The sequence below is a fragment of the Gavialis gangeticus genome, unplaced genomic scaffold (assembly GCF_001723915.1).
Source record: "Gavialis gangeticus isolate Ggan-Ray unplaced genomic scaffold, GavGan_comp1, whole genome shotgun sequence".
Classification (NCBI taxonomy): domain Eukaryota; kingdom Metazoa; phylum Chordata; order Crocodylia; family Gavialidae; genus Gavialis; species Gavialis gangeticus.
The window spans coordinates 6,142,405-6,154,647 of NW_017729018.1; the positions used below are offsets into that span (position 1 = coordinate 6,142,405).

Genomic DNA, 12,243 nt, shown 5'->3' on the forward strand with positions numbered 1-12,243 from the left:
CCTGGGGGTGGGGAGGGGGGGAGCTGGCAGGGGTCCCCCCCATGGTACCCTCCCCCTCCTCCAGCCCCCCTGCTTACCAGCTCAGAGTCCCCCTGCTGCAGTGGGCAGGGACTGCCCAAATCAAAGCTCTTGGAATCTTTTCCAAATCAATTCGGAGAGCTTCGAATAGATTCGGACCTTTTAATTGGTCCCCTGAGTCAATTCGGATTTGGAGATTCAGCCACTGAATTGGGCTGACATTGTAATTGTCTAAGCAGTACAAAATGCAAAGAGTAAACTGCATTGTGCTAAATGTATCTACCTTGGAAAGGTGGAGTGCTCAGCTGAACTTGTCCTTCTGGAGAGGCTACAGACCAAATTTGCTAAAGCTTACAGCACCATATTTGAGTGGTAAGATTCTCACGGCCCCCTTCCCTGTTTGTAGGGGATGGAAATAGAGGAGCTTCTGCATTGGTTTAAGGTGTCTAACTACATTTGGAATGAAGGGCAGGGGGACCAGGGGATAATAAGGGGCTGGCACCATCCAAAAGGAGGACGTGGACAAAGACTGTTCTTTTTACTGTATAGAAGGCTACTCTTATTGGTAGGGCTCTTCTGGAGAGAGCTCTGCTTTGGACGTTAGAGCTGCATCCCCCATTCTCCCCACTGCCAGAGCCAGGACTTTGCACTCCGTTTTAGTGTGTGGTGCTCAGTAGATGCTTATAATGAACCCAAGCAAGGGATAAGCAGTCTGAATTTTCATTGACTTAAAAAGTAGTCATGGAAGAGCATCAACCTGGAAGATGGGGCCTAGGGTGCTTCTTGGGGCTGGTAACAGGGGGTAGGATGGTGCAATTTGGAGCAGCACAAGGCGCCTATGCAGCAGGATGCATCTGTGGCTGAGTGGGGTCGGGGTGCTTGTGGCCTCTGGCCACTTGCACGTCCCACAGTGCTGGTTTCCTAGAAAACGGAGTTTGTGAGATTCCTGTGAACTATTAGGCAAAAAATAAGGGAAAAGCCTGTTGCAATAACCCTTTCCCTTCTAATGCTCCTCTACTTTTATCCTCTATGAAAGAGGAAGGGAGCAGTGGGAATCTCACCACTCAGATATAGTGCTGTAAGCTTTAGCAAATTTGGTCTGTAGCCTCCCCAGAAGGACAAGTTTAGTCGAGCACTCCACCTTTCCAAGGTGGATATATTTAGCACAATGCGGTTTACTTTGTGCAGTTTATACTACTTAGACAATTATATCATTTTGCTATAGGACTTCGGTAGTAATATAGTGGCCAGAATTTCCCCTTTCCTTTGTTGTAGAAGTATGCTGAATGCCAGAGAGTTGCCACTTCCTCACCCCAGACGTAGCTATATTTTAAGGAGCCTGTGTATACCAGATTGTAAAATATCTGGGGGGGGTTTCAGGGAAAGAAAGGAAATCGAAGACTGTATTCTTCTTTCAGATCTGACTGCAGGTTTAGAGGGCTCCCAGCCAGCAGTAAAAAGCAGTTTTGCGGAAACAGCTTTCTTAATGATCTTCTCACAGTGATAATGGCCAGAGATTGGGAACTTGCTTGCACTGACAGTTCATGTTCAGACATTTCCTTTTGTCTTCTGTGCCATTTGGAGGTTTTCCCAGGACATTTTTTCATCACTCTTCCTCCAGTTGTTTTTAATTCTGTTTACTGGTGCTGAAGAAGACTTGGGACAGTTAGTCACAGTGCCATGGAATCAAACTTGAATCGGCACTCAAAGGCAAAAACAACTATTGCAAAACAAGTAGAAACACACAGGCTGGCATATTGTATATAATAAAATGCATAGCTTGTCAGCAACTAATGGCAGTTTGGATAAACCCAGTTCTGACACGTTAGTCTCCCAAAGGTCTCTCTCATTGCCTTGAGATCATCTTGATTGTGGACACCAAGGCCTAGGTATCCACACTTAATATTCTATATACCATTTTGGCTACCATAGTATACAGTTTTGAGTAACCACAGTCTGTGGCCACGCATCAGCCTGCCACCTGCTATTTTTCCCCATAAGCTTTTTGTCTTTCCAATACAGTTTTGCCAACCATGGAAACTTTCAGGAACCTAACCCCAGTGGTTGACGAGGAAAACCTGTACAAATACCCTTCCTCAGGCTGAGGAAGCATCTGCATTTGGTCTGTGCTCTTCCTGGATGGAATGAATAGTAAAGAACCTATACCCAGATACTGCCTATACCAGTGAATACTGGGAAAGCACATGGAGTGTCATGTGATTATTTTGTAATCCAAGAGAATAATTCTGAGTTCAGTAAACTATGTTTTGTTTTGTAGAAAAAGTGAATAACTTTCCACCGCTCCCGAAATTTATTCCTCTGAAACCTTGCTTCTACCAGAACTTCGCTGATGAAATCCCCATAGACCATCGGACTCTGGTGAAGAGAATCTACCATTTATGGATCTGTAAGTTAAATGATGAAAACACACTTAAGAAATTATGTATATTAGACTCAGCAACTCCTAAAAAAATACAGATTTCAATAATTCATCACCTACCTTAGACTTTCAGCAGTGTTCATGTATCAGAAATGCAGCACTTCTTCTAGAATGCCGTAGCATGGTGTGTGGTTGGATTCTAAAACTAACCACAAAACTTCGTTAAAAAAAATCTTAGTTCTCTAAAAGGCTGTATATAGAATTAAAATCATGAAAGTTGTGAATACAGCAAATATAGCACCTGTTATTCACCAAGTCCCAGAATAGAGGAAGTAGGGGGCACTCGTTAAAATTATCATGAGACAGGTTTAAAACAAAGAGGAGGAAATACTTTTTACACTGCAAGTATTTAATGTGTGGAATTCACTACCACAAGGCTATAGAGGCAAACGGTGTCAGTGGCAGATTAAGATTTAACGGTGCCGTGGGCAAACAGAAAATTGGAGGCCCCCCACCAGACAATGGCAGGTTTCCTCTGCACCCACCAGGGGGCTGTGGCTGAGCCCGCCTGGCCTCTTTGGTGCATCTGCAGTGAGCCAGGAGGCATGAGCACCACTGAGGTGAAGGCAGCCCTGGTCATGGCTCCGGCCTGACCTGGCCTCTCTGCCCAGTGGGTGTCGCACAGCTGGGGCTGCAATCCCCCAGTGCCATGGGATGGGACAGGGTTGGCTGTGGGGAGCCATGGGCCCAACCCACCCCTGGCTACCTGCTTGCCCCTCTCCTGGCTGCAGCAGGCAGGGGCTATTCTGTCCTGTTCTGTCCCAGTAGCGCTGGTGCCAATGGCCAGCAGAGAGTGGGAACACGGCCACCCATGGGGCCTCCTGGCAGCAGACAGCTCTGGAAAGCTGCCGCCACCTGCACAGAGGTACATGCTTGGCCCTGGAGGGGAGGGGAGGAGGCTCATGTTACCTGCCCTGGATGCCCGCAGCCAGGATGCCTGCCTGGGCTGTGCTGCCTCAGGGGGCCCCTGCCCCTGAGTGTGCACCCATGCGTTCATCTGCCCCCGGATGGTATATAACTAGTTCAGTCATTAGTCATGCTTTGTTCATATATTCTACCCCCTAAAGTGTCTACTGCTTGTCAGAGGCAAGGGACTGGATTAGGTGGACCTTTGGTCTGATTCAAGATGGCATTTCTTAAGCCCTAATAGGAAGGGAATTACATTATGGTCCTTGCATCTTAAGCATATATCCTGTGATCAGTTGCACTTGGGGGATACTCTTAATTCCAATAGGACTCTGTGTGGATGTCAGGTTCTTATCACATGAGCCTATCTGCAGGCTCAAGGCTTAAAACAGCATATGGATTTTTGTTGGTTTGTTCTTGTTCTTTCATTCAAACTATCAGTAGTCTTTCTACCTGTGGGGTCTTGTCTCTTCTCCTTTTTCCTTTTTTCTTTCAGATCTCAAATAGCATTAAGTAAAATCCTCGCTGTAGTGTTGATAACCCCCATCCAACCCAAGAGGAGTCTTCTGCTTTTCAGAAGATTCCCTACATTTTCAGTTCTCCTTAGCGTACAGAGCTCCCCTCAATCTGATTAGATGGGCAGCGCTTCTGTTATAGTCACAACTGGCCAGATGTGATTAGAAGCCCTTGGCTGTACTGTTGGCTTCCACTGAGCTTTTATTCTCCCATGGAATCATTTTGTCCCCAGATGGAAAGCAGGAGTGGGAACAGTTGTACAGAGAGGGGAAGGGGAAATTGGATGAAAGACCTGAAGGGTTGAACCGGTAGAAACCAAGAGGGTAGAGCAGAGGAAATACTCTGGAAAAGGGGGAAATCCCTTCTCCCAAACCGGTCTTCCCAAAATGCTTGCCATTCCACCTGCCCTCCTTTCACTATGGGATATATAATATACAATTGATGGGGTGGCTTTTATTCCAAATGTATGGGGTGTGTGTGTGAAAGTACTGTGTGCTTATAAATAATAGTCTAATCTATCACTCCGTTGTTCTTTTGTTATTTAGAGAGACTGAAATGAGCTCTGTAATTTTCATCCCTGAAGAAACTGCTCGCCTTCTCCAAACTAACTAGTTAAATGTTGTATGCTCTAAAGCAGCCTTTGTATGCGACTCCCTCCTCCCCTCCCCAACAAAGCCCCTCATTCAAGTTGATGGAAAGATGGAAATATTCCAGCCATTTAAACAACTGGGCTCATGTATGTCTGCGCAGACCTGAGCTTTCCGCTATGAATTTCAGATTTCCATCTGCTGCACATTTGTTTGGGTTTATCTGGCTTTTTGGGAGGGGTGGAAGAAGAGAAGTAAAAGAATCACTTGCACAAAGGAGAGAGCAGAAAAGATTAAGCTAATATTTAAAATGGGAACCTGTATAAAAAGATGGCTGAAGGCTCATTATTTTAACTGGGTCTGAACATTTAATAACAAAAGATGGATGGAGATTTGGGAAAACCTATACCAGAACTCCTACTACTGGAGAACAAACTCCTATAGAAGTCATGTAATGAACCTCTTTTGTTCTGCTTTACAACTTTAAAGGCACTGTTAGTTCAATGCATTTTTATTGGCTTGTTTTAATATTCCACATGAGTTCTCAAACTAAATATTCCAAAATCTCAGGTTAACAGTTTTAACCCATTCTACCTGATTAATTTACATGATTCTTTTTTCCCTTTCTAAATCTTAAGGCCTCTACGAACCAGAGCATTTAAAGCAAAGTTGTTCTTAACCTTTTAGCTGTTAACAAATGTTTTGGGAGCAATATCTGTGCAATTGAGAGAGAAAGAGTTTGTTAAAATAAAGAGGACCCAACCATTAAATGTATAAGCAGTTGGAATAAAACACATCTCCAAAAGGCCCAACTGTTTATCTTCCTAGTGCGGTGTGTCAGCGTGTAACTTCTTAATTGCTCAACATCCCTAAGTGGCCGGAGGAGCAGGCAGGTAGGTAGGTGGAAGAAGGCAGGTTTCTGTGTATGTTTGGTCAAACTTGTGAGGCCATGTTTCTGTTGAGATGTAACATTAACCTCTTTTTCAGTGCTGCCGCTCTATTTCTAAAGTCTCAGGGAATGAGCTCCACATACAGAAGCTGCAGAGTGTAGAACTTCTTAGTGTGTATGCATTATCCTCGACAGTAATCTTTATTCATACGTAGAGGGGTAGCAACTTTGCTTAAAGTGATGCTAGCACTCCTTACACTTCAGCGTTATTTGTTCTATTCCTGCCGAAGGGGCAGGAATGGGCCCACAAGTGGCTTTTAATTCACTTCAGTGGGCACTGACAGCATGCAGCTCCCCACTCTAACTCGTGGCACTTCACAGAAAGAACCATGAGTTAAAGTGACTTCCCTCCCTCCCTCTCAAACCAGTAGACATTTGCTGTTTGGTGCGGGGGATTGAGCTCCATTTTGGAGACAATCCAGCAGAGAGAAGCTAGCCGTCCTAGCTTCCACCCCACTCCCCCCAGCTCTGGTGCTGTCTGCTGCATGGGAAGTGGGAGGGAGATCTGGGCTGGGGTTTGCCCAGCCTCAGCTGGAGGGAAAGGCCTCTCTCCAGCGCCATAAGGTGGGGGGGCTCCACTCCACCCTTCCGGGTGCAGCTCGGTCTGGGCAAAGCCCAGCCCAGAGCTCCCTTTCTTCCCTCCTGCCCCCTCCCATCATGCAGACAGGGGCAGGGCTGGGCTGCATCAGCCCAGCCCAGATTGCACATGGGGACTGACAGGAGTTAATGAAGGCACTCTGCTTTGGAGTGCCTTCATCTCAGCCCTCATTAGATGAGGGCTTATTTTGTTGAGTGATTGGGCACTTTTAAAGTGTTCTGCAGCCATGCACTTCTGACAGGGCACAGCTGTAGAGCACTTTCAGGGGCTGATCACATGACAAATGTCACTTCTGTCAGTGCCTGGTACTTCCTTATTCTGTGCTCATTCAGGGTTTGTATTAGAGTAGCCTCGGGACTGCAGTAATTTCAACACTGCTTCCCTTGGGTTTTGAGAAGCAGATAATAACCACGTCTGCTTCTCATCAGACAATAGCTACCCTTACTTTTGTGCTGGGAACAAGCCCATCAGAGATGCCCTGCTATGTCTGTTAACCAAGGCAGTTGTTTTTGCAAAGGGTGTTCTCTTCACAAGGGTATTTCCAGGCTTTCAAAGGCCATTGTACATCACTGGTATCAAAGGGGTTTTTGTATAACTACGAATTAGGCTTTTCATTTGTACCAGTAGTCAGCCAAACCTGATCTTCAGCTGCTCCCTGCTCCCTTTGCTTATCAGTTGTATTACTCTTTCCAGTGATGTGTCCCCACATGAGTTCCTTGATCTTTCTGCTAGTATCGGGCCCACTGGGAAGCTGACATGACATAACCCGCATATCCCTTTGTCTATAACCTGGAAGAATAAACTGTTCTTTGTGGTCAGTAATCCTCAATGGTTCAATATCTAGTTGGGAGGAGGTATCAAACAGGGTTCCTCAGGGGTCTGTCCTGGGTTTGATATGGTTCGACACCATTATTAATGATTTGGATGATGGGATTGAGTGCAAGCTCAGCAAATGTAACAATGACACAAAGTTGTATAGAGTCACAGACACACTAAAAGGGCAGGGCAAGGATCCAAACTGTCATGAGATGAGATTGAACAAAGATAAGTGCAAAGTCCTATACTTGGAATGGAATAATTGCATGCACACGTGTAGACTGGGGAATGATTGGCTAGGCCGCAGTACTGCAGAGAAGGGCCTGAGGGTAGATCATAAACTGAACATCAGCCAACAGTGTGCTCTTATTGCAAAAAAAAAAAAAAAAAAGCCAACAGCATCCTTGGCTGTATTAACAGGAGCATCACTTACAGATCACAGGAAGTGATTCGCCCACTCTGTTCAGCACTAGCAAGGCCTCACCCAGAGTAGTGTGCTTAGTTTTGGGCCTTGCACTTCAAAAGGATGTGGATAGGTTGGAAAGAGTCCAACAAAAATGATTAGGGGCCTGGGAGGCAAGGCTTAAGAGTAAAGGTTGAGAGAGCTAGGTTTTATTTAATCTGGAGATTAGAAGACGGAGGGTGGAGGGGAGAGACTTGATAAGCCTTCAGATACCTCAAGGGCAGTTACAGAGGTGATGGAGATAGGCTTTCCTCTGTGGCCGTAGGGGGATGGACTAGGAGCAATGGCTTCAAGCTGCAGCAGGGGAAATTTAGGCTGCAGTTCAGGAGGAACTTTCTGACCCTGAGGGTGGTCAAGCATTGGAACAAGCTGCCCTGAGAAGCTGTGGAATCTCTATCCGTGGAAATGTTCAAGAATAGGTTAAACAGACAATTGGCTAGGATAGCTTAGTCAGGGACAATCTTTCAGTCTTTCTCTGAAGCCAACAAACAGCACTGCCTACACTCTCTGTTCTCTCTTCACAGTTTACTGCATCACACTATTGGTGAATATTATTGCCTGCCTGGCATGGTGGCTTGCTGGTGGTTATCCTGTCAATTTTGGCTTGGCCATCCTTTGGCTTGTTCTCTTCAGCCCTTGCAGTTACATATGCTGGTTCCGACCCGTATACAAAGCCTTTCGGTAAGTGGTTCTCCTGTTTCTGCGTGGCTCTTTCAGCATATATTTTATCAGGACTTCAGTGACCACAAGAGGATCTGTCTCTTGGGGGAAAGAGTGAGGGCTGTGAGAAGAGAAGTGGAGTATTAAGGTGCAAAAACGTTTGGTTAAAAGTGTCTGACTAGTTTGTGGCAATTTAGGATGAAGGCCTTCCCACCTATGAGCGTACAGTTTGAATCTAGCCATGCTGAGAGTGGTGGAGCGTTGCTAGCATTCAATGCCAGCTTGACCTACCTGTTTTGTTCTACCAGTAGCAGCTAACAGGAACCCCATTGTAGTAAGTGCTGTATAGATATTGAGTAAGAGATGGTCTGTGCCTCACATCGTTTACAGCAGTGGTTGTCAATCTGTGGTCTGTGGACCATTGGGGGTCCACAGGTTGTGTCTAAGGGGTCTGCGAAAGATGACTATGATCAATCAAAAGTATGTAAATACCCACACTCAAAATTCAAAGGGGTTCGTGCTTCCATTCAAAAGTTTTTAGGGATCTGCAAATGAAAAAAGGTTGAATACCACTGGCTTACAGCGTGAAAACACAAGACAAAGGGCAGGGCTTGGTTAAGGAAGGATACAGACCGCAAATATTCAGGCAGGGTAAAGAATGAAATGAGTATTGAGACTTCTCCATTCCCACAAAAAACACCACGTGACACGCAAGCTGCATTCTCGTTCACAAACAGATCAGGGTTGAAAAGATCACGGAGACTGAACGACCTCTTGTGGAGAGTTACTTCAAATAGAGGCTGATGCATCAGGGGCATGGCTTGAGACAAGCGTTTGAATTGCTGATGACTGATTTGTCTTTTCTGACGTCACCAGCAGCGCCAACTAGTTTCACCCTTCTGAGAGCTTTTAATATTCACATCAAAATAACCATTTATTTTCACTTTGAAAAATAATTTTCCTGTGATGGGGCTAGTTACACATCTACATCCCTCTAACATTAAAGGAGACATTGTCTTTAAAAGCTTGTTGGAAATTTATGGCTCTCAGTTCTTTCCTGGAAGACCGTTGGTGACAAGTTACTAAAAATTCCTGTTTCCAGCTCTAATGCAGCATGTAGCTGCTCTTATTTTTAACTAAAATCAGCTTAGTAGTCTCAAGCCCTTCTCCAGCTGCACAAATATTTAAACTCCTCCTACATTATTAATTTAGTTTAAAAATTAATCGTGCCTTGCATTTCTGTAGCACCTAATGGGATTTGCAAAGCATTTTGAAAGTATTAATGTACAGTGCCTCACAACCTCTCTTCCAGGGGCTCTTGATTTCCTCTGTGCAAAATGGGGGGAACCAACTTGCCCAATCTCGCACAGTGAGTTGCTGTCAAAGTTGGCACCAGAACCCAGGCACCCAGCACCCCTCTTCTGTAGATTACCTTCACTCTGCTACCCTCCCAACACTAAAGCACTTTCAGATTTTTTTTAATTTATTTTTTGAATTATCATCTTGTCCCTCGTTAGAGACTTTCCTTATTTTCTGGCACCCAGCATGCATTTTTCCCCCCCCAAAACCAGCAGTTGGATATTGGACATCATATGTGAAGAAATATGGCAACAGCAGCTTTTACTGCTTAAGCTTTGGCTGGGTAAAAGTAAAGTCTGCACCCAGTTCACAATGTGTAGAGCAATGAGCAGGCTTCACTCCATAGCTGTGGCTGTTCATCTACAACAGGGGTGGGCAAAATGTGGCCCGCAGGCGGGATGCAGCCCACCAGGCCAGTCTAGCCAGCCCGCGGGACCCCTAAAAAGTTTAGAAAATTCATATTTATCTGCCCCTGGCTGCCTGTCATGTGGCCCTTGATGGCTTGCCAAAACTCAGTAAGTGGCCCTCTGCCCGAAATAATTGCTCGCCCCAGATCTACAACAAGAAAAGATCTTTTTTTTTCCTTCATTGTGCCTTTCAAAAACAAAGTGTGTTATTCCAGGGCATGTTGCATGCAAGAAAATATGGTAATTCTTAATAAGTAGAAGCAGCTGATTGGAATCGACATCAACTTTTGGGGCCCAAGATCAAAGAAGGGCATAGACAAGTGCTTAATTTTAAGCATATTTTTAAGTGTTGTCCTGAATCTATTCTCAGGTGCTTGTTTTGAACACTAACGTAATGTGACTGTTAACAATGGAAAGAACTAAAATGTTAGCCAATAAGTAACTTAAATTGTAGGAGGCAAGAGAGGAGAATTTTTAACAGGAAGTGAAGGAATTGGACTCATCTGAGGTTATTTGGTTTCTTTTGGGGGTTTTTTTAACTAAATGAAATCTGAGAATCTTTGCTGTATCGTGCTGGGTTTTTCTTCCCCTTTCCTAATTCGGGAGCCTCTGGGGATTCCAAGTCAGTAGCAGAACTCTGTTCAAAGAGCATTTTCCATTCTAGAGTCTGGGAAAAATTACTCCTCCACACTGTCTTCCTCTCGGCTTCTCAGAGACAGTTCCTAGTTATTTTTTTTTTAATGCTGCTTGTATGTGTTTGTGCAACTGAATGCTGGAAGACCCTTGAGGGTACCCTATATACATACTTCTGAATGTAATCAAGACCCTAGGGAGAGACCAATGAACCACAAAACAATTAGTTTGACATTTAGTTGTGGGGGAGACTTAAAATAAGGGGCATTAGAGGAAATCCGTTATTGGAAAGGAGTAGCATAGCCAGATTAGGCGCCTGTACACGTGCAGTGAGGCTGCTCTGATACGCTGTAATTGCAGCAATTAATTGAGTCTGCTGGAGCGTGGCAATTACTGAGCTCCAGCAGATTCCTGTGTCATGCGTATCCGCATCCCTGTGCTGAAAAATGGCAGCAGGTCGATTTTAACTAAAGCTCATTCAACAAGCTTTAGCTGAAGCACCCCCGCTGCCATTTTTCAGCATGGGGATGCTGATGCATGTGATGCTGCAGGCACTTTAATTAGAGCGGCTCTCAGAGCTGCTTTCATTAAAGCGCCCTCCCCCACCAACCCCTGGAGCACGTCTGTAAACACCCACTGATCCCAGCCACTCTGACTTCAGGAAAGGTAAGTCAAGCCTACTTGTCATACGTATCCCAGAAAGTTACAGCCATGGTTGTTAAAATCATGTGCTTGGTAGATGTTTCCAGAAAGCATTCATCACATGTCCACTTCCAGAGCTGAATTATATTGGAGCCTTGGCAGGGCAGCAGAGGTGTTGCAAACTTGTAGTGGAAGGCTGGATCTGAATTCCACCACTTGCGTCCTCTAGCTGCTTTCCCCCCGCCTCCCCTCAAGTGAAGACTCCTTCACCCTTCCACATTCCCAGTTTGCTCAAGATCCAGCCTCAGACATCATCCTTTTGCTAATCTAGGTACTGGAATGAATAATCATTTCTGTTGCAACAGATGTGCCATGATCTGAATGTCTGAAAGAATCGCAGGTCACCAAATCTACTTCACACCTCTGGGGTAACTGGAAATCAGGGCAAGATCCTTCATTGACCTCTACCCTCTGCTGGAAGGAGCAGTCATCCGGGTCTGACCACTCATGAAGGTCCCTCGCCAAAATACAGGACCTCCACTTAACCCAGGAGGTGCACAGCCCCACCAGGGGGAATGCCCTGCTAGACCTGGTCCTGGCCACAGGCGATGACCTGGCGAGGGGCCTCCAGGTCCTCGACCACCTGGGCGATAGCAATCATCGCTTGCTGGAATTCACCATCCAGCGCAGGGTGTCAAGGGCCTGCAGCAAAGCAGTAGCCCTTGATTTCAAGAGGGCCAACTTCAATAGGTTGAAGAGATTAGTGGGAGAGGCACTGGGGTCCTGGAGAGTAGGGGAACTGGGTGCCCAAGATGAGTGGTCGTTCCTTAAGGAAGTGATACTGCGAGCCCAAGGGGTGACAATCCCAATGAGAAGCAAAGGGGGCAAGAGTGTCCAAAAGCCCCCCTAGCTCACCAGGGCATTCGGGAATGCCTGATTCTCAAAAAGGAGGCATACACCCAGTGGAAGGGAGGGGCTATCACCAAAGAGGAGTATACCTCCACCGCTTGGGTCTGTAGGGGGGCTGTTAGGAAAGCTAAGGCAGATACGGAACTAGGGCTAGCATCAAGGATGAAGGATAAGAAGAAGTCCTTTTTTAAATACATAGAGAATATGAAGAAGGCACCGGGTAATGTGGGGCCCCTGCAGGATATGCTAGGCAATCTGATGGTTGCACCAGAGGAGAAAGCAGACCTCTTTAACAATTTCTTTGCCTCTCTTTTCTTGTGCGGGGACCAGGACTCCCCTA

At 45.7% G+C, this 12,243-nt stretch overlaps 1 protein-coding gene across 3 annotated transcripts in view; it reads left to right on the top strand.

The window, feature by feature from the left end:
• SCAMP4 (secretory carrier membrane protein 4) overlaps positions 1-12,243 on the top strand; it is a 31,066-nt gene that overhangs the window by 8,358 nt on the left and 10,465 nt on the right. For all 3 annotated transcript variants that reach the window (XM_019513309.1, XM_019513311.1, XM_019513310.1), the window contains 2 exons: positions 2,297-2,425; positions 7,818-7,974. In XM_019513309.1, the coding sequence (XP_019368854.1) occupies positions 2,297-2,425; positions 7,818-7,974 (286 nt within the window). The remainder of the gene's footprint in view (positions 1-2,296; positions 2,426-7,817; positions 7,975-12,243) is intronic.